The following is a 21,724-nucleotide window of genomic DNA, read 5'->3' on the forward strand; positions in this document are numbered from 1 at the left end:
CTTCCTCCTCTTTCTCCTTCCGCACGTAGCCTGGTGGATTTCACACACACACACACACACACACCCTCCTCCCGGATCCACCCTCCCATCCAGGAGACTCCATCCACCGCTGCTCACTGCATCGCCAGGATTCACCAACAAGCTTTCAATGCAGCATTTACTACTAGATTTGTTTATTTTTCTGTTCGTTCAGCATAATGTTTGACTGCGTGTGATTTTTACTTATTTTATTTTTGGGGGGAGAATTTCGCTCCCCACGATGCCAAATCCAGTGACAACGCGGCTGTAACGACAAGGCGTTGCAATAAGACGGTACGTTGGATTTTTCTGTTGAAAGAGGAAACTTTGATTACATTAAATTAATGTTTATACGTCGGCTTTTTTTTTTTTTTTTTTTTTTTTTTTTTAGCACTATAACCATCCGCTGAATACAAATGAGCAGCAGCGGAGCTAATTAACGCGCAGCCTCGATTCCTTCTTCCATCCATCACTATTTTCCTTTTGTCCTTTTTGTTTTATTTTTTATTGCAAGTTGCTTTTGTAGAAGCAACCATATCGTGGTTAGCAGTTGTGTGCACACCTGCAGAGACTAATGGCTGCCAGGGTGAAATCAAAGAAACCTGCCTTTGTATCCCCACTTCTTGTCACCGTGACCCGCTTTTCTTTCTCCTCATCTTGTGGACACATTTCAGGCCCCATTTAGAATGAATCTCTTGTGCATTTTTAATGTTTACAAAGCATCAGCGATATAGGAAGTGATTATAAAGGAGGATTATTGTCAAACAGGATCATCGTAATTCTGAGTCTGCCTTTTTAAACTGTAAATATGCTGACGGAGGATGGATTTAAATAGTGGAGAAGATCTACGTGGGATGATTTTTTTATTTTTTTACATTTTTCCCCTCGACTGTAAAGTCTGCTTTGATGGTGTTTCATTTAATCAGTCTGTAAATGGACGAAAAGCTTGTAAAATAAGCGCACTGTACTTATTTTGACTAAATTATTATTTTGGATAGATATGTAAAACAGAAAACATCGAAAGGCAGATTAAATATGACATTTCAGAAATGCAACGAAAAACTTGACACCGGTCCTTCTTTGTATTGAATACCAAAGGAATTTTTAATTGATTTTTTTAATACAGATTTTATTTAAGGGCGATTTGTTTGAAAGCAAATAAATGTTATATTTGAGAAAAACGAACCTAAATCGTTAAAAACAACAAAAACTATCAGCCATCCCTCACGCTGCAGCCAATACAGCTTCCTGACTGATTTCTTTTTAAAACCAAATCACCACATCCTAACTAAAATATGATCAGAGCCGGGCGGTTCTGTGCCTTTCCTGTAATTCCCGACCCACATCGTGACAGCAGCAGCTGAGTGGACTCGATGCTGATCCGAGCGGAGAGCTGTGGAGGACGAAACAAAGACGCACAAATAGCGGCTGTCACTTCTGAACCTCCATGTGCAAACAAAGCTGAAAGCCACCTGTTGTTGTAAATACACTCGTATTATCAGCGCAGATGCATTATTTTCAACGGCAGAATATGTAAATATCGTGTTTTAAGTGACAAATAGTCGTTTAAGTAATAGTAGTTTGGGATTGTACTGCAGTTTGAGTTTGTGTGTCATGGCGGAAAGCTAAAGGCGGGAAGCCTCGATGCTCCGTTAAGACCACTAAACAGGAACTCCTCGGTAAATTTACAATACTGTAAACAATTCATGTCTTCTTAAAGTAGAGATTAGAAATTAAATTAACTCTGTTAAATCAAACAAACTTGTTTACATACAAGTTTGTAGCTGTTTACATACCAGGTAGCATTAGCATTGGAGCATGTAGCTAGTAGCTACATTTCAGAAAAGCAAGAGTTTCAGTGTGGGTTCTGTCATTAGGAAGTCATTTTTTATTTTATTTTTTATTTCATGTGGATAAACTGCCATGTGGAAGTTTATCCACATTGCAGCCGTTTCTAATAACTTAAGATGTTTTAGCTTCCTTGAGTGTTAGCACTGCAGCACAGCTAGATTTTACAGGAAGCTAGAATAGCAGCAATTTGAAACTCTACCATTACTTCAATAACTGGGATTTTTTGGGATTATATTTAATTGTATGACTTTTATCATGTACTCATGACAAGTGAGTACACTTTTGTTATCAACACCAAAGGTAACAAACTATCTTTGGTGTTGGCACTGCAGCTGTTAGGTCTTATAGAAAGCTAGGAAAGCTTTGTACCTGAACTCCAAGCACCCATTGCTTCAAAGGCTGTGGTACCGGTTTAGTTTATTCACATGGCAGCCATTTCTAATAGCAAGACATCTTCAGCTTAATTTGTAGCATTGCAGTACAGGTAGATCTCCCAGGAAGCTAGAAAACTTAAACTCAGCCATTCCTCTAAATATTGTGGGGTTGTTTCTGATCCATTTGCTGATTATTATTATTTTTTTAAACCACATATCTACCATTTTAAGCAACACTGTACCTATTTTTGGTGTTGTAACTGTAGCACAGCTACGCTCCATTGGAAGCTAGAAGAGCAGTGGACTAAAACTCTAATCAGCTGTAAAAGTTGTGATTTGTAACTAAGTTAAACTGTTATGCCTCTCCAGGTTTAACTACAGACAGCACAAACAGGATTGGACCGGAACCAGAGGCTTAACTTTGGTGTCGTCATGGCCGTTAACATGAATCCATCTCCTGCCGTTTGGCCGGGGGAAGAACAGCCGTCGCTCATGGATCACGACGACCCCGTTTCCAGTCAGGCCGCCGTCATCCCCATGCCGTGCGGCTCGCCGGGGGGCGAAGAGCTCCTGAGCAGCTGCAGCAGCCTGGCCGACTCCAGGCCGCCCCGCAGCAAGTCCAAAGGAGAACTGGTGATCGTCATCAACGAGAAACTGAAGAACGGTGAGTTCACTGCAAAAACACAAAACCTCAACAAGAATTTTTGCCTAGTCTCAAATGCAAATATCTCAGCACACTTGAAATAAGACAAAATTAACTTACATTTAAGTTTTCAGCTTAGGAGCTTTTTTTAAGCCAATAATTCCTTCTTATTGATAAAAAAGTAGCTTAAGTTGGAAAATTTTTCACTTATAGCAAAACATTTTTCCCAACTTATAAGTGAAATAATCTGCCAATGGAACTAGAACTTTATCAGTATTAGTGAATAATTATTTACTTAAAATAAGCTCCTATACTTTACTGAAAAGTTCTAAGCTTTATCTTATTTCAAGTGTACTGAGATATTTACACTAGAAACTACAAAAAAATACTTGGAAACATTTTGTTTTTGCAGTGTTTAATTAGGTTAAAAAGAGCTATATATGTACATATACTAAAATTTACACTCAGGATTGTCTTTTAAATTACGCTTATCTTGTTTGACAGCAGAGTAGCTGAATACTCAGGATGCACACTGTAAAAAAATAAACATTTTTCACATGTTAAAATTGAAAAAGATCTGCCCAGTACTTTCATCATTTGAATATTTTTATTTTAAATATATATATATATATATATATATATATATATATATAAAACAAAAAATATATATTATATATATATATATATATATAACAAAAAATATATATATATATATATATATATATATATATATATATATATATATAATACAAAATTTATACATATATATATATATATATATATATATATATATATATATATATATATATATATAGTTTTATCTTATTTTAAGTGTATTAAAATGTTTTCACTAAAACATTTTAAAAATACTCGGTGAGATTTTATGTTTTTGCAGTGTTTGACCTCGAACTGAGGCAGTGGGTGGGTGGAGGTTGGGTCGCATGCAGCTGCTTACTCAGCAAGCTCTGGGAAAGTCAAATCCCTCTGCATGAAGTCGTTCCCAAGAGAACACACACACACACACACACACACACACTCTGAACATGCTGACTTTTTGCTTGTCCTTGTCACGTTTCACGTGCAGGTAACGGGATCCACCCCGGCCCCGCAGAGAGCACCTCTCCAGTGATTTCCTCCCCTCCCAGAAGGCAGCACTCCATCTCCTACCCTCACCACGCCAAAACCAGGAAGGGCAGCCGGGCAGGCTCCATCGGCTACACCGCCTTCTCGCCCCGGCCGTCGCTGTCTCGGCACTCCAGCATCGCCACTAACCCTCCTCTGGACCGAACCAAGGTCAAAGACTACCTCCTGCTGTCCGTGCTGGCCTGCTTCTGCCCCGTCTGGCCCATCAACATCGTCGGCTTCGTCTACTCCATCATGGTAAAAGGGTGGTGTAGAAAAGCAGCGGCATGCGGTTAGGAGTGTGGCCACCGGGGGCGCCAGAGAGAACAATTTCTGAGTTTCAAAAGTCGAATATTCTTTACTTTAAAGTCAAAAATAAAGTGCAAGAGTAAAGTCATATATGAATAAAGCTCTAATATTCTGACTGAATGTAATATTGTAATATTACAGTTGAATAGTCGAAATAACAGCCATTGAATAATAAATTCATAGTATTTTGAAAATAGTCGCAGTGTTATCAGAATAAAGTCGTAACATTGCGAGAAAATAAAGTCTTAATATTTTCAACATGGAGTTGTAATATTACAACTGAATAAAGTCGTCCTGTTTTTAGAATAAAGTCAGATGAGAGTAATATTGAAATAATAACATAACATGACTTTATTATTGTGAGCTTGTAATTTTATGGCTTTATTCTTGTAATGTCCTATTTTCTCAGTGTGGCCCTAATAATCCGTTATATTGAATTACATGGAGCTGATCAAAGCATGATTAAAATCCTCCATTTTGGATTTCTGACTCGTCTGTGCCTCTCCGGTTCCTCTCCGGTTCCTCTCCGCACGTCTCTGGGGAAAAGTTGTTGATAAACGAATGTTGTCGCCATCAGCAGCTAACAAACTCTTATTTATTCATGTATTCTCTTTGCAGTCGAAGAACAGCCTGGAGCAGGGGAACCTGGACGGCGCCGTGCGTCTGGGTCGCGTGGCCAAGATGCTCTCCATGGTGTCTCTAGTAGGAGGGTCGGTCATTATCATCGCCTGCATTGTCAACCTGGCCAGTGAGTGTCCCAAATCTGACCTTTAACCCCTAACTACATCTCTTTACCTCTGTGTATCTGTGCCCAGCTGAGCTGAACTCTCCTGTTTATTCCACTGTAATATACCATCATGTCATCCCACCATATAGAGCTTAATCTGGCCCTAATCTGTAGCTGTAGCCGCCTGCATGCTGCGGTCCGATCGCCGCGCCTCGCTGTCTGTTCCTCGCCTCGTCCTGTTTGCTTGTACCAACTGTGAAGTCTTGCTCCTGTATGTAAACGGCTCGCAACATGAACGACTGTGTGCATTTGTTGTGTTTATTATTTTAAATAAAAACATTCTGAGAACAGATTAGTGATCCTTCCAGTCACTTGAATAGATTTGGATTTTTGAAAAAAGCCAAAAACTTGTTTGCACCTTGACCTCTTGGTAAAAATGTGGAAAAAACATTGAAGTAAATGTTTAGAAAAATCCAACCTTTAGTTTGAAATTTATTAAATGCTTCAACTATAATAAATATACCTTTGTTTTGTTTTTTAAAAAATGAGTTGTTAGTGACAAACTGAGCCAATTCTGTAACTAAATCATTTTTAATCAAACATTTTTACAGTTAATCGAAGAAGCTCCTGATAGCCTGAGACGTAAATATGATGTGACAGAAACCAGTTTGTCTGATTCACTCTTCAAAATGGGAAAGAGCAGCGAATCCACCATTTAAATGCTTTAGTATCTAACTATCAAGTCCAGCCATATTTCTGTTACGCCAACAATTTATTTATTTTTGCTTTAGATTTAGCAAAGTATCTATTTTCTTGTTTCCATTTTCTGGTTTATGACACTTTTTAAAAATAAAAAAAAGTTATTTCTTCTTTCCCATTTTGAATATTGTCATGAGAAGAGAAACTCTTTAATTTCTAATTTAGAAGTTTATAGATGTTGGTTTATTTCAAAATGTTAAAATACACAAAAAGCCAAAAAAAAGTAAATATTTGGACAATAATTGCATCAATACTGATTTTATTGAATAAAATTATTTATTTCACTGAATAAATGTACTAAAATTAATAGATTTCCGGGCGAGATTGAAACATAATTATATCGTGTTGTGTTTCAATCATATGTTCTCTTGTGTTTTCAATTTTGAAGCGTAGCTAAATACTTATACACTGGGAAAGGTCACAGATTTTCTTTTTCTTTTTTAATTAAAAGCTTCTCCATACTTATATTCCAATAAACTAGAATATTAAAAATTTATTTTATTTCAGTAACTTGTCACACAATTTTGTATATTTCCAATGTTTTCAAGCCTTTTTCCATAAATGATGTTAATTTTCTGCTTCCAACCAATGAAAACATGACACTATCATATTATATTAAATAATAACGGTTATCTATGACATTGGATAATCATTATTAATAAAAAAACATGTTTAGCACCTTCTTCTTAGGTTATTTTCATTTTAATTGGACAAAGAAGTATAATATTCTAATTTACTGAATATGACTGCATTAATATTTCTGGTTGAAAAGTGTTGTTAATTTAAGCCATCAGTGATTCTATAAAAAGAAAATAATTCACAACCAAATTTTATATTGCTTTAACGTTAATATGAAATGTATCTAAATGATTTTTACACATCTGTACCAGAGGTTGGATGGGGAACCTGAAAGGGAAAATAAATTAAAATGTGTTTTTTCCGTCTATATTAGTTGTGTTTAAGCTATTTTTTCAATCTTTCCCTGCGTATTCGCTCAGCCTTTTGGGTCTCATTAAACCAACCTGCGTCCTAATTAGCTCGATTTCGGATCCTCTGGGACGCAGCAGACCCTTGGTTTTTCCCCTCATTATGTAACTGTAGTCTGTAGATTACGTTGCAGATTACAGCTCTGACTAATACGCCTCCCTTTTCTTTTTTTAGTAAATGTGAAAACCTGAGTTTCATCCCAGGATGAAACCGGATAAGGGAAGTGATCGTCTGGCCCTCACCTGCACCATCGCCTAGTTATTACCCGGATGTGTGACAAACTCCTGATTCACAGCGCTTTACTTAGATTCCTGTAATCTCTATTCAGCCCCCTTAATTGTTGTGGAAGAAATGAGAATAATCCGAAATGCTGCTGCTTTCCGTGTCGAGTCGGAGGACAGAAAAAGATTTTTAAGCTCTACCTGCAACTAATAACAGGGAAGTGTTTACTGGCTCTACAGCGTCAATCGCGACAAAATGGCTGCCAAGTCCGCCCTCCTCTGCACCGGTTTGCCTGTTAAATCCCCTCAAACACGGAAGAAGCTGCAGGATTTACAATGCAGTGGAAGAAACACTTTGAACCACACTGCGTCCTTTTTGTTTCAGACTGTCCTCCGTGACTTTCAGCACGTCAAAACGCCCCACATCTTGTGTTTGAGCCCCAGCATTTTCAGTGGTAAAAGCGGATGAAAGAGAGAAGGGAGGGGTTTAACGCGGACTAGGATTACGGAAAATCTTGCACAGAAGGCACGCTGCAAGGAAAATACGTGCCAAAAAAAAGAAAAAGAAATTCAGTGGGGAAGCTGCTTGCTTTCTCTCCTGACAGGAACATGAAATGTGTTTTTACTCTTCCGCTACGTCACTCTACGCCACTGTGAGCTGGGAGCGAAACACTGCTGTAGCAAAATCCAGTCCGGTTCAACTGCATCGTCTATCAACTCACCTTTTTTATAAAGTTTGTAAACAATCCTTTTCAGACAGAATCGTGAACCCGTTAATGAACACTGAACTGTGTTTCAGGAGCTGCTTTTCCGTTACAAATGTCCATCCATAAAGCTTTATCAATATTCTGTGAATGTAAAAAGAAAAGAAAAAAAAACACAATTTCGCAATTGTGGTGTTTCTATTAAATAAGAAACGTAATTTAAATCACGTCATGCATAAGTTAAAAAAAAACAAAAAAAAAACATGCTGCAATACCATCCTCCCACCGCTTCCTGTCGTATTCTTCTTCGTGGTTTGCGCCACCGTCAACATCCGGTTGTTGATCATGTGACACGTGTGACGAAAAAAAGTGTTTCCATTTCAGTTTTTTGAAATAAACTCATTTTGATGCGGACAAAAAACAAAAACAAACAAAAAACAACACCTTTTTATTGAAAAGTGAGTTGTTTTTTTTATGAACATGTTTCCAGTAAGGAGATTTATTTTTGAAATGTGAACTCATGTTATTGATAAAACGTTTTGATGCTATTATATTTTTAATTAAAATTGGTTTAATTCACAAAACTGCAACGAAAACACTTTTTTCCGCGTCACGCAAGTCACATGACCAACAACCGGATGTCGCCGTTGCTGCCAACCAGAAAGTGAATTAACAGAAGCAGGAAGTGGTAGGAAGAGTGGGGCGCTGCATGTTTTTAAATGACTTGGCGTGAATAATATTTATTCACATGTTATTTTAATTGCGTTTTTTATTTAATGGAAACACCACAATTGCAAAATTTAGTTATTTTCCAACGTTAGCGGAATATGGACAAAGTTTTGCGCGTATTCGTAATGGAAATGCAGCTACTATTTGGTTAACAATCTGATCGCTTGTTATTTGCTGCAAAAACACAAAATATTACCACGTATTTTCAGTCTAGTTTACAGTGCAAACATTTGAAATTAGATATAACTGACTTACAGGTAACTTTTCAGCAAGATACATGAGCTGTTTTTAAGTGAATAATTTGGTAATCCTGATGAAAAAGCATTAGCTCCACTGGCAGAATATTTCACTATAACTTGGGAAAAATGTTTTGGTATGACTGAAATAATCTACCAGTGGAAGTAGTAATTTTTAAAATCAATATTAAGGAATTATTGACTTAAAACAAGCTCCTATATCTTGCTGAAATGTTACTTGTGAGTTAGTTTTGTTTTATTTCAAGTATACTAAGTCTTTGCACTAGAAACTATGCAGAAAATACTCTGTAAGATTGAGTATTTTTGCAGTTTTGTCGCCAGAGATGCAGCTGTAACCTCAGTTTCTATCCACAGGTGCTTTAAAACCAGACCTATTGTAGCGTTTTCGTCCTTTGATAAACTCCCTTACGGCTGATTTTCTTTTTTTATTATTACCCTGGATGTGTTGCTTTTATGTGTATAGCCCCCCTTTTAAAGGCTGATTTGTAAAATGTTTGTTCAGAAATGTTTCTGTGGGTGGGAACTTTAGCTGTAGAACCTTTTTTGTCATATTGTATGTTTTTAATTGACCTCTAACCTTTATCTACCTGTGATCCCGCACTGTGATTCCAACAACTGGGTTTTATTAAAACCAGGCTTTTTTCTTCTTTTGCTGTGTACTAAATTTTATGTACTATTAATATTTTCTGTCTTATATTGTAAATTTAATTGTAATCAACTCTATGTATTCTGCAGATATAAATCTAAATAGTGTGATATTTCTCTAGTTAAATGAGTTAGCATTGTGTAGCCAGCCTGCTGGAAGTCATTGTCTTCCCAGCAGGCTTCTATAATCTTTGTGGCTATTAGCATGTTATGGATTTTTATTCATGTATGATGATGGTAACCTACAAAGAAAAGCTGGCACCTGGAATATTATACTTCTGCAACACGTTCATAATAAAGACACAATGCATGTGACGCTTTTTCAGTGTTGTTTTGACAAGATAAAGAGCAGCAACAGCGCAGATGGAAGAGATTTTTGCTTTGAGCTTTGGGGATTTCATCATTTTGTGCTCCACCTGTGTCCCTTACACACATAAAATGATGCTCGTTTAAAGATTGCCATAGGAATATTATTTATTCCATCTTCTTTTAAAAATGAAATTAATATGTTTAATCCTTATATGTATATTTTCAAAACTTTTAACTCGTTAGTTGTTCCCTGGCTAGTTTTAATAGCGGTGCCTTATTAAGAATTATATATATTAAACTTGTACACATCACAGAACTTTATAATTTAGTCCTACATTTTAGGATGTACAATCTGCATCCCATGTGATTTGGCTCAAAAAAATGTACTATAAAGTCTGAATTTTCAAACATTTGAGCATTTTTTACATTAATAACATTGTAACCATATTGAGTTTTTTTAAGGTGCAATGTTTGTACAACATGCATTGAATAGAAAAACACCAAAGATCTTTGGGAATCTGGTTACTGCTCCTGTAAACAATTTATAAAGTCTGGCCCAGATAATTTTTAAAATTTATCTTTTGATATTACTTTTTGTTTTACGACAGAGTGTTAGAGGCCATCCTAATAAAAATAAAATTGCAAGGAGAAACACGTACCATGGTAATATTACGAATTATTTCCACTTCACTGCTGGAATATTGTGATTTTTATTCTGGTATTTCGACTTTATTCTTGTAATTTTATTTTTCTTTGGCAGTGAATTAAATTTGAAAGTCTGTGTTTCCACTGACTTTGAAATGGCGCAAATTTGAATTCCAAAAATAAATTTGCTTAATGGAAACACGCGAATTTCGATTTTTCAACTGTGTCTAAATTGGTGTACTTTACAAAATGCAATGGAAACAGTTTTTTCAAACGAGTCACGTGATCAACAACCATCGGAAAGAGACGAAGAAGACGACAATGGACCTTACCAGAGGGGCCGCTTTTCATTGGCTGATGCACATTCTACGTGGTCACGTGGGTGGCCGTCTCACAAACACACGCTTCTCGTTAGCTAAGTACAGCATAATAGCAGTTCTGATACAACTTCTACACCTTGAAGCCTGTCTGCTACACAGTCTTACGTTAGCTAAACTGATCAATATGCAGTGTGTACTGTATCTGACACACACTAAAGATTTTATTTTAGCAGAAAAGGCTTTGGACTAAACTGTTACTGTTAGCCACTGTAGCACCAAGTACAGCTGGTCAATCAACCATCGCTGTGTTCAGGAAAGCGCTGATTAATAATCCAGAAATAAATATCAAGCCTGGAAACTTGATATCGTAACGGACTGAATGTTTTGTTTTTAACGTAATCTTTGCTCGTCTTGCGGGGCGCAGGCGGTTGCCACGGTAACAGGTGTGCTTAAACTACAAAGAGAGAGAGAGTAAAAAGGTACGAGTGGTTTTGAGTTGATCACCTGTTCGGGTTATTTTACCTTTGTTTACCTTTGCTGTGGCTCATTACAGCCGCTGTAGTTTCTAAACGTTGGACTAATTACGTTCGTTTGTGACGGTCGATCGTCATTCATAAAAAACATCAAAAAGAACAAATAGATTTCATAAAATTTTAACAAACAAATGGCGTCTTTACCTTAACAGAGCTCTTTGGTTCCTCTTATCAGTCTGTAGCTTCTCATATTGAGGTCATCAAACCAAATTTCAGATCTACCATAACTGACTGACTGACACCTGCTGGCCTCAGGTTTGCAACCAGCTTGTGACTGAAAAACCAGTAACCTCCTCCCAGATGATGACATGAACTTGTTATTTCCTCTGTCTATTGTAGTAGCTGATATATTGTGAAAATCCGGTAGAAAAGATGCACTAAAGGAGTCATGTTTACATAGAAACAATGCTCTACGAGGCTTTGCTTGTGAGACTTGCGGTCACGTGGGTCGGTTGTGGGCGGAGCTTGGTAAGGTCCATGATGGCATGCTTTTTAATGATGTATCGCGTGAACAAACGAATTCACGTGTGATTCAAATTGTGTTTGTTAAATGGAAACACCGCAATTGCTAAATTGTTTGTTTTATAGAATAGAAACAAAGTTTTACATTTGTATTGAAAACGCAGCGATTCCTCGTAGCCGTTCTTCAAAAACATTCAACCTGTTCAAATGGGATTCTTTTACAGCCCATGCAATGCAACAAGAAATTTCAACAAGCACAAAAAATGTCACAGTAAATGTGGGACATTTCCAGAGAGCTTAGCGAGCGAAGAGCAGATTGTCTTTTGCAATTATGCACACCAGACTAAGGAAAGTGGGTGAAGTATTAGTGTCTCTGTCTCTGTGCTGTGACGGAGTTTAAGCTGCAGTGATGCAAAGCGCCTGCTGCTGCTGGAAACAGCAGAAAGAAGGAAACGCTGAAGGGAGCGGCTCTGAGCCAGAGAAACTCGCTGATGATGGACTGTAATGAGAACTCGACTCTCGGATGACTTCAGCAGAAATCAAAGCTAAACCAGCTCTCATTATTTTCTCAGAGGATTTTAACGAAGCCACTGCAAGTGAAACCTGAAACATTCCTCTCTCCTCACTTTAACAAGTCTATTACTGAGCGTACATGTTTGGAAATGACCAAGTATTGTTGGTCTAAATGTATTAGTTCACTTGAAATAAAACTTACAAGTAACTTTTCAGAAACTTGCTTTAAGCCAGTAACTCCTTAATATTGATTAAAAAAGTGCCAGTACCACTGACAAATTATTAAAATGTCTAGTTATAAGTGAAATAATCTGCCGGTGGAACTAGTACTTTTCATCAATATTAAGAAATCATTTATTATTATTATTTATTTTATCTGAAAATATCTTTTGTCTTGGGAATTAAATACAATTTTCTATAACAAAAAAGTAAAACCTACTAAAAACCTGCCTTTGTCATTAAAGCTACTTAAAAACGTTGGTCGGTTCTTTATCATTTTTAATTGCCAGATTATTTCTCTTATAAAATGGACAAATGTCTTTTTAGATGTCAAATGATCTCCCAGTAAACTAGAACTGTTTTTAAGGAATTATTTACTGAAAAGTAACTTGGAAGTTAGTTTTTGTTTCATTTCAAGTGTATTAAGATATTTGCATTAGAAACTAGACCAAAATACTTGATAATATTTGTATTTTTTGCGGTAAATATTTACTAAATCAACACCAGGCTGCACAGTGGAGCATATTCTCTCACCTTCCACCTGCAGTCTAAAAACAAAATTGTTTGGTTAATTGGTCATTCCAAAGTGCCTTTAAGCGTGAGTAAGAGGCCAATTATGCACTTGATTGTTCTGTGCTGGACTGTCAACCTACCCAGGGAAAACGTTCCCTGTTGTCAATCCCAATAAATGAAGCTAACACAGCAGGAATGGCATGCTAGCCACTGCTAATTAGCACTAAATTCTACCGAAAGTTTTTAGAATTTATGTTGAGTGACCCAGACGTTTTCTGTAAAACATGTGAGTATTTATTCCATATTTCGTCCTCAATCATAAATTTAAACAACTTAACATTACAGGGGAAACATAGGGCTAACCTTCTGGATGCTAATAATTTAAGAAAATAACTGGATTGCAATGCTAACGCAAAATATTGCACAATTTCTCTCATTTATAGTCAAAAGAGATAATTAAAAATACACTTTCATTTGTTAAAATTATATACTTCTGAGTAAAGCTTAAAATGATAAAACCTTGCGAACACAAACATGTTGCTACTTTGAGTTACATGCTAATGCAAGACAACTCATGTTAGCATACAGAAGCTAGCTGGGAAATAAATACCTTGTTAAAACATAATTATTTTGTTGTAGTTTCTTCTACACCAGGGTTGTCATTTTTTATTACCGTTCTTGTTTAAATTAGAATATATTTTGGTTTTAATGAGATGTAAAACTTGTTTTATGGCAAGAAATGTTCTCATTTCAAGAAGATGCTGATTCTGAATATATTTCCTAGCTCTAGCAGTTAATCCCTTTTATATTAGCATGCTATTATTTGCCTAAATTTTTTTTTAAATAAATATCATACTATATCTCCAAAATAGGATAGCTAGAAAATGGAAAATGACAAATATGTTTTCTCTTTTAGATCTTACCTTTTGGGAGGGGAACAAAAGTTATTACTTTGCTAAGACCTCTGTGTTACTGCTATGCTAATTAAAGAAGCTAACTTTGAAGAAACACATAGGGTAACATTTGCTAATTAGCATAAAATACTAAGCTATTTATTGTGGATTCCGACAGAGAATTGTAAATGTACAATTTAAAAATTTTGTTTGCATCCACAAATATACATAGCAAGTTTGCATTAAAGGGGGAAATAAAGCGATCCAATTCCATCCTGATAATACTTGAAGTTTCCTTGTTTGCGATTCCTAAGCTAAAAGCAGATAAAGAAAATAATATAGCTAATATAATAAGATAAAAACAATCATGTGGAGAAGTGGGTTAACAAAGCAAAAGATTATTTATGAATCAAAACTCCGTAAAACTAATTTTGATTCTTTCTACATTGAATTTGCATTTTCTCTCTGTCATGCCTGGGTTCTCTCTATGTAAGAAAGTCAAATAAAATTTTTAGAGCACCTTTTGCAGATAAAATGATTCATAGATTAAAAAAAACTAAACCAAAGATACACAGAAAAAGAGTTTTTTTTTTCTGTGTTACGACCTGTTCTCTCGTCCCAATGACCGCTGGAGATGATGACATGTGATGATGTGATGTTTTGCATTTTTATTGGTTAAAAAATAAACACACAGAGTGAATATGTTGTTGAACTTGTCTCACACATCAAAAAAAAAAACTGCTGACTAATAGCAAAAAATCTGAACAAGACTGACAGGAATAAAACCTCTCTGTTAACATCTGACAACAACAATTCCTCCATCAACCATTTTTAACATTTTGACACTTAAAGTCATTGTTTTTAGTCATTGCTCAGCTAATTTTATATTTTGTTTACAATAGGGGAAGGCTCCGAGGGAGATCAGTACACCCAACACGGTTACATCCAGATGCAGAAAGTGGGTCAGAGATTATGCAGCTGGGTCATAAATAAACACAGATGCTTGATTCAGCTTGGCATTTTTTGGATGCTCTGTTGTCTGTCTGGTGAGGAAAAAAAACTTTATGTGCTACTTATTTCCTTTGCCTTTGCAGGGAGGAACAAATCAGAATTTTTATTGTGAATTTATCACAGAAAGTGTAACTATTCTAGATTAAGAAAAATAGTAATCCTGCCAGAATGAATCACTTCATTTAGACCAGTTGTTTAGTAACTTTGTTGTTTAGTTAGTGCATAATACAGCAGAGTTGTGTAGTAAACTACTTACATTTACTTAAGTAACGTTTTGGAAAATATGTGTAACAGGGTTTTATTTTAACAATATTATAGATGTGAAGTTTTTCAAAAAATTGTTTATTTATCCTTTGTATTTATTTCATTTAGAGAAGTTGTTTCTCCAGACATTTATTGGTGTATTAAGTTCAGTAACGCCGGTCTTGACGGTTGGTGGTTACCATAGCAACCAGTAACTGACAGCTCCGCCCCCATTTTCTTTTCCCCTTGGTAAATAAGAAGCAGCTCTGTGTTTACTTTACAAATATGATATTATAACATATACTTTAGTCAAATTTAATCACACAGTATTTCATGAGTAATTTTGCTAAGCTTTGTATACTTTGTCCATTTTAGCTGTGTTTAATTTAACAACTGTTAGCCACTGCTAACTGCTGTTAGCTGCTCATTGGGAGTTATTGCTTGTAGTTTGTTTAGGGTTATTTGTTGTATTTTATTTGATGTACATGGTCAGAAACTAGTTAACCACCAGCTTAATTTCCTCTTTTTGTTATAATAAATACAGTGAACTTGAATGTGTCTGTCGTGAAGTCAACCTACTGGACCTGAGACGAACATGGAAGGGTTATGTACTTTTAAGACTATTGTACTTTTTACTTTTGCTTGGTTAATTTTATTATGAAGTACTACTCTTATTTTAGTGGAATATCTGGATATTAACGTCAGTAGTAATATTTAAATAGGCCAATACTTTCATTTGGCTAAATGAATTAATCAGCTTTGGAGCTTTATGTAAATTACAAAATAACTTTCCAGGAACCTATAGGGTACTTTTCATTAAATTAGAGATTACCAAGGATAAGCCTGGTAATTGATTAACTCGTTTTGACTTAATTATTATTAGCTTTCTAAAGAGACAGTTTTCTGTTTATTATAAAAATAAGACAAAAACAAACTCAAAGTGCAAAATTATGTATTTTTCAGCTAATTAAAACAAAATTACATGTATTGTCATACTTCAAAGCATAATTTTTAATTTTCCCGCAGATATAATTAGAAATCATTGCAAAACATCAAAAGGGAAAAACTTTGTAAATTAGTTTTGCTTCCAACTAACTTTACAAGACAATAATTAAAAACTAGTTTAGTTTTGTCATTCAAATACAAGTGTCTAACCTGTAGGCGTCCAACAGGGGGCAGCACAAGCTTTGCGTTTATCAGGTTTTTAGTCGAGCGTCACATTTGCTCCACACGTAAAAGCGCAGACAGCGCAGTTACTGAGGATGACATCAATATGCTGATGAAGAGCTGACCTAATTTGTTCTGTGTGCGCCGTCTACTTACTGTAAGTGAAAGAGACTGAGGTCATAAAGCTGATTCACGTACCGGCTGGAGATCACAGACTGGAAGAAGATGAAAACATCAGCAGCGTGGTGTAACTTCATATTAATGCGGTAAAGAAGGAGATTCATTGTTTACATGTAAAACCCAAATATAACCTTTTTTGACCTATTTAATGGTTTATTTAAAGCAAAAGTGTGACATGATCTATACATTCTCAAAAATGTAAAATAAAAAATGATTTATTTTCAAATGTTCTCATCCAGCCCTACTTGCTATTAAACTAATAAAACTCTGTAATGCAGATAGACTCTATGACAGGACAGGGTGAAGTACTTCCAGAAAAAGAAAAACAAACATTGTGCACAAAACCTTACTTATTCAGAAATTTTACTCAAGTAAAATTGAGATACTTTATAAAATATTAATCATGTTAAAGTACAGTGTAGTAAAACTACTCCTAAAAGTATATTTTTCCAAAGTTACTCATGTAGTTACGATAGACAGTAATTAGATAGTGATTAATTGCAATTAATTATTTACAAACCCTGTAATTAACTCGCATTAATTTTTTTTTAAATTTGTTGCACCACACTTTTCCTCCGGAAGAGTGGTATTGTAATTATCTAATTATGCATTTTAATATCATTAATCACACATTTTGAGCTTTGACTGTCTTTCCGAGTGACAGCATCTGGAAAGGACAGATCGTCTGCGATGTAGTGGTCCAGAAATAAACGGTGACAGTGATGAAACATCAGCAGCCTTCTCTTATTTCGCACCGAGCATCTTTCCCTCCCAGCGGGAAGAAGAAAAGGCACAATAATCACAAACTGTGCAGCTGCAGCGGGGCTGCATCTTCCCTTGCCTGACTCGGCTCCTGATCCGGTCAGTCAGCTCTGCCTGTGACCGGCTGTGTTTTCACATGAACTCGGTGATGCACCGCCGCGGACCTTCGACCTGCCCTGTCAGACAGAACAAACTGAGTTCATGGAAGATCAGCCTCAAAGTAAAACTTTACATGATTTCAGGTCAGATTTAGAAATTATTACAGTGACTGTATTTAACGGAATGACGTCGTGACGTCACGCTCTTCAGAACTCCGCCATGAGGGGTCGTCAAAACAACCAATGCGCTCCTTAAAAGCCTGTTAGAAACAGGCATCTGTAACCTAATATCACTTCTCTTTAGATGATTTCACTTTTAAAATGTGTCACAGGACGCTGTACAAACAAAGTTAGAAATCAAACTTGCTATTTTACTGAATAACTTTTAATGAGGAAAGATACGGCGGCGATGGATCGTAATGACTGTCAGGCCTTGGTGTAATGGGGAATTTGCAGCGAACACTTTTTACAAGGTAAGAGGATTAACGTTCATGTACTTTAAATGTGATTAGAACGATATCAAACGCTGCATTATGGAGAAGGTGCGTCTAAATATTGGTAACCATAGAGACAATGCCGCACCGTCATGTAGCCTAGCATGTTTGAAAAAACTGGTTAGCATCTCGTCTTTTGTACGTTTTTATGGCTGCTCTGGTGTAAAGGGAAACGTAGTGATATAAATCATGTATTGTGAATTCAGACAGTCAGTAATTAACAGGAGGGAGGAGGTATAGGTCGGTTTCTAAGCTAGCTATATCCAAATTAATTAAATACCGCCGTCTACGGGCCCCAACCAGGTGTGTTACGTTCACAGACAAATTAGCTTGACTTAAAAAAGAAGCCACGAATAAACTGGCAAAAACAACTTTGAAAAACAGTTTCAGTAGCTCTGTTCGATACTCCGGTCCCTCATTTCCGACGTCCATCGTGGCGCCTCGAATGATTTAGTGACGTAGCTGCAAATGGGCAGAAGGCACTGACATAAAGTATTGAAAAATGTCAGTCATTGAAATATGAATTTACAACTTTTACTTGATCCATTAAAGTTGTATGTAGTATATAACTTTTATTAAAAATATTAAATATTTTCTAAGCGTAAATAGCTGATCGTTGGTCAGTCGCAGCATAGACAAAATAATTTATATTCATTTCATTTTTGTTTTTATTTGTTTTTATTCTTTACACCCTTAATTATGATTTTAATTTATTAATTTTGTATTCCTCTGTAACACTGTACTAAAGGTTTCAGGATGATTGTAAGGGAATGTATTTTTTGTTTTTTTCTGTAATATTTTCAAAATTTCAATAAAGAAATTGATGGAAAAATACATAAAATATTTGTATATACTTGTTAAAATATGTAACAAATATTTACATATATTTCTTGTCTTAGCGCTGTCAATCAACCCATGTATTTGCTGCTAAATGTGTTAATGCTGGAAATGTGACGTGACACATTTCCATCCCAAACTTTATAAAACGCAGTAATAAATTGTTTTAAAATAAAGTCTAAGTTACTTTTTACTTCGGAGGAATTGTGGTATATGTTTTTTTGTTGTTGTTTTAAATAATTTCTTTATCTATTGACTGTTTCCCATTCAAATGGTTAAATTTTCTAAGTTTTTCAATTTGAAATAAAAGATTAATTTCTTCTAGAAATCCTTACCAGTTTCCATTAAACATGGAGCTTATTATGCATCTTGCTCCTCTAGGTAGTTCTTTTTAATCTTTTCATTTCTGTTTTCATAAAGTAAGCATTGTTCTGCTCACCTGTTAGAAAAGATGTTGCAGTTGCAGGTCCAGGACACTAGGTGGCAGTATTGAGCTTTATTGAGTTGCCGCTGGGCTGTGCATAAACAGCAGAGGTTCACAGAGGCCACTTTGCAACCAGTTATATATAAATAAATGCTTTATAAAGAAGCAAACAACAACCATGCCCACTTTCCAAAATAACAAATATTCAAAACAGTTAAAACACCAAAAGTATTTACATATAAACACCATTATTATTATTATTATTATTATTATTATTTATTATTATTATTGTCAGCATTAGCCTGATTCACCACAGATAAAACCTGCAGTTTGGTAAAATACAGAGGTACCACACAACACAGTTGTTTTTAAAACAATTCATCACTGATTTGTGTTATACAAACAGGCTGATAGAGTCATTTATTAATTAAACCGCCGCCATCTGCTTTATTTATATATAAACAAAGCATCGACACAGAAATATCAGAGCTGACACATCGAACAACTGTTACAGACGTCGAAATGCGAGTTAGAGTAAAACTCTTCTCTTACTCCATCAACATCAAACATGCAAACGACTCACACGAACCATCAACATTAAAAGAGCCAATTATCCCATCAGCCTGGGCCCAGTGACGGGCAGATCAATAGTTGGGGAACGTCCGGCAGGATTAAGACCACTTGGAAATCTCTGGAAGCATCAGGGAAGAAAAGAAAGTTATTGCCAGGGACTTCAAGATTTAATGTCAGGAGTTAATGGAAATAACTGACAGGATTTAATAAAAGCAAGCAAAGCTGGCTGGAAGTCAAACTGCAGGATAATTAAAACTCCCTCCCTCATCTCACACACACTACATGCAGGATTTCTCGTTAAATCAGATCAAATCGATGCCTTTAGATTCTCCAGACATGAACCCCTGTGAATGTTTTTTAAGGGGACCTATTATGCAAAATTCATTTTTTGCACGTTTTTATACTTCCACACGGCAAAAACACAAAATCTTACCAAGTATTTTTGGTCCAGACTAAATATCCACCTGTTAGAGTTGATTTTGAACCATAATAAATGGAAAATTAACCAACATATTCGATGTCTGTTCTTGGTTTTCACAACTGTTGACCATATGTTGTGTTTTTAATGTTTTGTTTAATGTCTTCACAATGTAAAACACTTTGAACTGCCATGTTGCTGAAATGTCCTATACATATAAACTTGATTGATATTTTGTAGTGCAAATATCTTAGTATACTTGAAATAAGGCAAAACTAACTAACAATTAACCCTTCAGCAAGATATAGGAGTTTGTTTTAAGTCAATAATTTCTTAATATTGATTTTAAAAAAGTACTAGTAAAACTAATTTACAAGCAACTTTTTAGTGAAAAATAGGAGCTTATTTTTAATTTAAAAGGTTTTTGTTCCACTGGTAAATTATTTTACTTATAATGAAACATTTTCCCTGTTCTAAGTTAAATAATCTGTGAGTGGAATTAGTACTTTCCATCAGTATTAAGGAATTAATTACTGAAAACAAGCTCTTGTAAGTTAGTTTTCTAATATAATTGGAATAATATTTTGTGTTTTTGTTCTCCCATTTGGATCTTAAGTGCTTCTTAAAACAACCTAAGCGATTTAAAAAAAGACATCCAGCTCTTTTTAGGCAACGTCTATGGCCACTGAGCCGTTACCTAGCAACCCCAGCGGAACTCTGCCTGTCACCTAGCAACCAAAGCAAAGCTCCCGCAGGTTTTACTGCTATATAATGGTAGCTGGAAAAGGCGAGTGTTTCTTACCATCGAGACTTACCATTCTTGTTGGTTGTGCAGGAGGCTCTACTAATGCTTTTCAAAGAGGTACGGTTATATAGTTGTGTGTCTGTTTGCAGCCGTTTTCACTTGTGAGTGTAAACGTTAAGTGGGGGGATGGATTTAAAGTGACCGTAGGGCCTGAAACAACTATTTCTGAACTCATTAAAAATCTAATTTTGTGCAAAAAATGTGGTGAACATGTTTTGTGTAGACCACCAACCTATCCTCACCCGATGAAGGAAGCATAATAGGTCACCTTTAAATTACATCCATCTAGCTCAAACATTAGATTACTGCTTCTTTCAGTCCTGGTAGAAAGTCAGCGGGAAATGAATCCATCCCAGTCATGCAGGAAGTGCTCAGCGCGTGCGGCGAATCGTCCCGGTTTCATTCCTGCACCGTGGAGCCGGGCAGCTCGTTGGTCAGAGTGTGCCAGCGCTCCACTTTCTGGCCCTTGTTCTTCAGACAGTCGATCCAGTGCTGCAGAGCGTCGCCCTGCGAGTGGCAGCCGAAGGAAACGCCCCCTAACCAGAGCAGAGACACAGAAGAAGGAGAGTTTTCAAACCCAGAGATGAAGGATGTGTTGTTTAGAGGTTCAGGTTGAACTTCTGATGATGTCATCAAAACGTTCAAAATGTCAAACCCAGATACGTTGTTTTCAATAAATTAGAATCTATGTCCATGAGATTTAATAAAACTTTTATGCAAGTATTAAACATACTTTATATAAAGTTCATATTTCTGATTTTAAAAATATATCTAGGCTTTTATAGGTTTCTAATTTTAAATGTCATGATTTCATAGCTGAAATTTTTTTTTTCCCCACCAGGGGGTCTTTTTGTGGGCGCTAGTGTCCCTTATTCAACAGTAGGCTGACAGGAAAGGGGGAAGACATGTGGCAAATCTCGTCGGGTCCGGGAATCGAACCCGCGACGGCCACGTCGAGG

At 36.0% G+C, this 21,724-nt stretch overlaps 2 protein-coding genes across 9 annotated transcripts in view; one reads left to right on the forward strand and one right to left on the reverse strand.

Moving 5' to 3' along the window:
- The first annotated feature begins 1 nt into the window (after position 1).
- On the forward strand, positions 2–14,760 carry prrt2 (proline-rich transmembrane protein 2). 6 transcript variants are annotated; one of them, XR_006369348.1, is made up of 5 exons: positions 2–312; positions 2,613–2,907; positions 3,971–4,266; positions 4,936–8,403; positions 14,656–14,760. XR_006369348.1 is itself a non-coding variant. In XM_044103231.1 (5 exons), the coding sequence occupies exons 2-5, from the start codon at positions 2,676–2,678 to the stop codon at positions 6,979–6,981; spliced, it is 675 nt and encodes a 224-aa protein (XP_043959166.1). In that variant the 5' UTR covers positions 2–312; positions 2,613–2,675; the 3' UTR covers positions 6,982–10,455. The 6 variants fall into 6 exon arrangements, 5 of the variants coding, with proteins under 5 accessions (XP_043959166.1, XP_043959162.1, XP_043959165.1 ...); XM_044103231.1 differs by lacking the exon at positions 14,656–14,760 and having other exon boundaries at positions 4,936–5,065; positions 6,965–10,455; XM_044103227.1 differs by lacking the exon at positions 14,656–14,760 and having other exon boundaries at positions 4,936–5,065; positions 5,194–5,398.
- Positions 14,761–19,026: 4,266 nt separating this feature from the next.
- The window catches only part of LOC122823532 (double C2-like domain-containing protein alpha), a 65,236-nt gene continuing 62,538 nt past the window's right edge, over positions 19,027–21,724 (reverse strand). For all 3 annotated transcript variants that reach the window (XM_044103245.1, XM_044103246.1, XM_044103244.1), the window contains one exon: positions 19,027–21,301. In XM_044103245.1, the coding sequence (XP_043959180.1) occupies positions 21,165–21,301 (137 nt within the window). In that variant the 3' untranslated portion in view covers positions 19,027–21,164. The remainder of the gene's footprint in view (positions 21,302–21,724) is intronic.

This window comes from Gambusia affinis, linkage group LG20 (assembly GCF_019740435.1).
Source record: "Gambusia affinis linkage group LG20, SWU_Gaff_1.0, whole genome shotgun sequence".
In the NCBI taxonomy this organism is placed as follows: domain Eukaryota; kingdom Metazoa; phylum Chordata; class Actinopteri; order Cyprinodontiformes; family Poeciliidae; genus Gambusia; species Gambusia affinis.

Excerpts from the sequence above, each read along its gene's own strand:
- prrt2 (XM_044103227.1), top strand. The coding sequence starts at position 2,676 with ATGGCCGTTAACATGAATCCATCTCCTGCCGTTTGGCCGGGGGAAGAA. Across the intron at positions 4,267-4,935 it reads GCTTCGTCTACTCCATCATG|TCGAAGAACAGCCTGGAGCA; the intron begins GTAAAAGGGTGG and ends TTCTCTTTGCAG. Across the intron at positions 5,066-5,193 it reads CTGCATTGTCAACCTGGCCA|AGCTTAATCTGGCCCTAATC; the intron begins GTGAGTGTCCCA and ends CCCACCATATAG.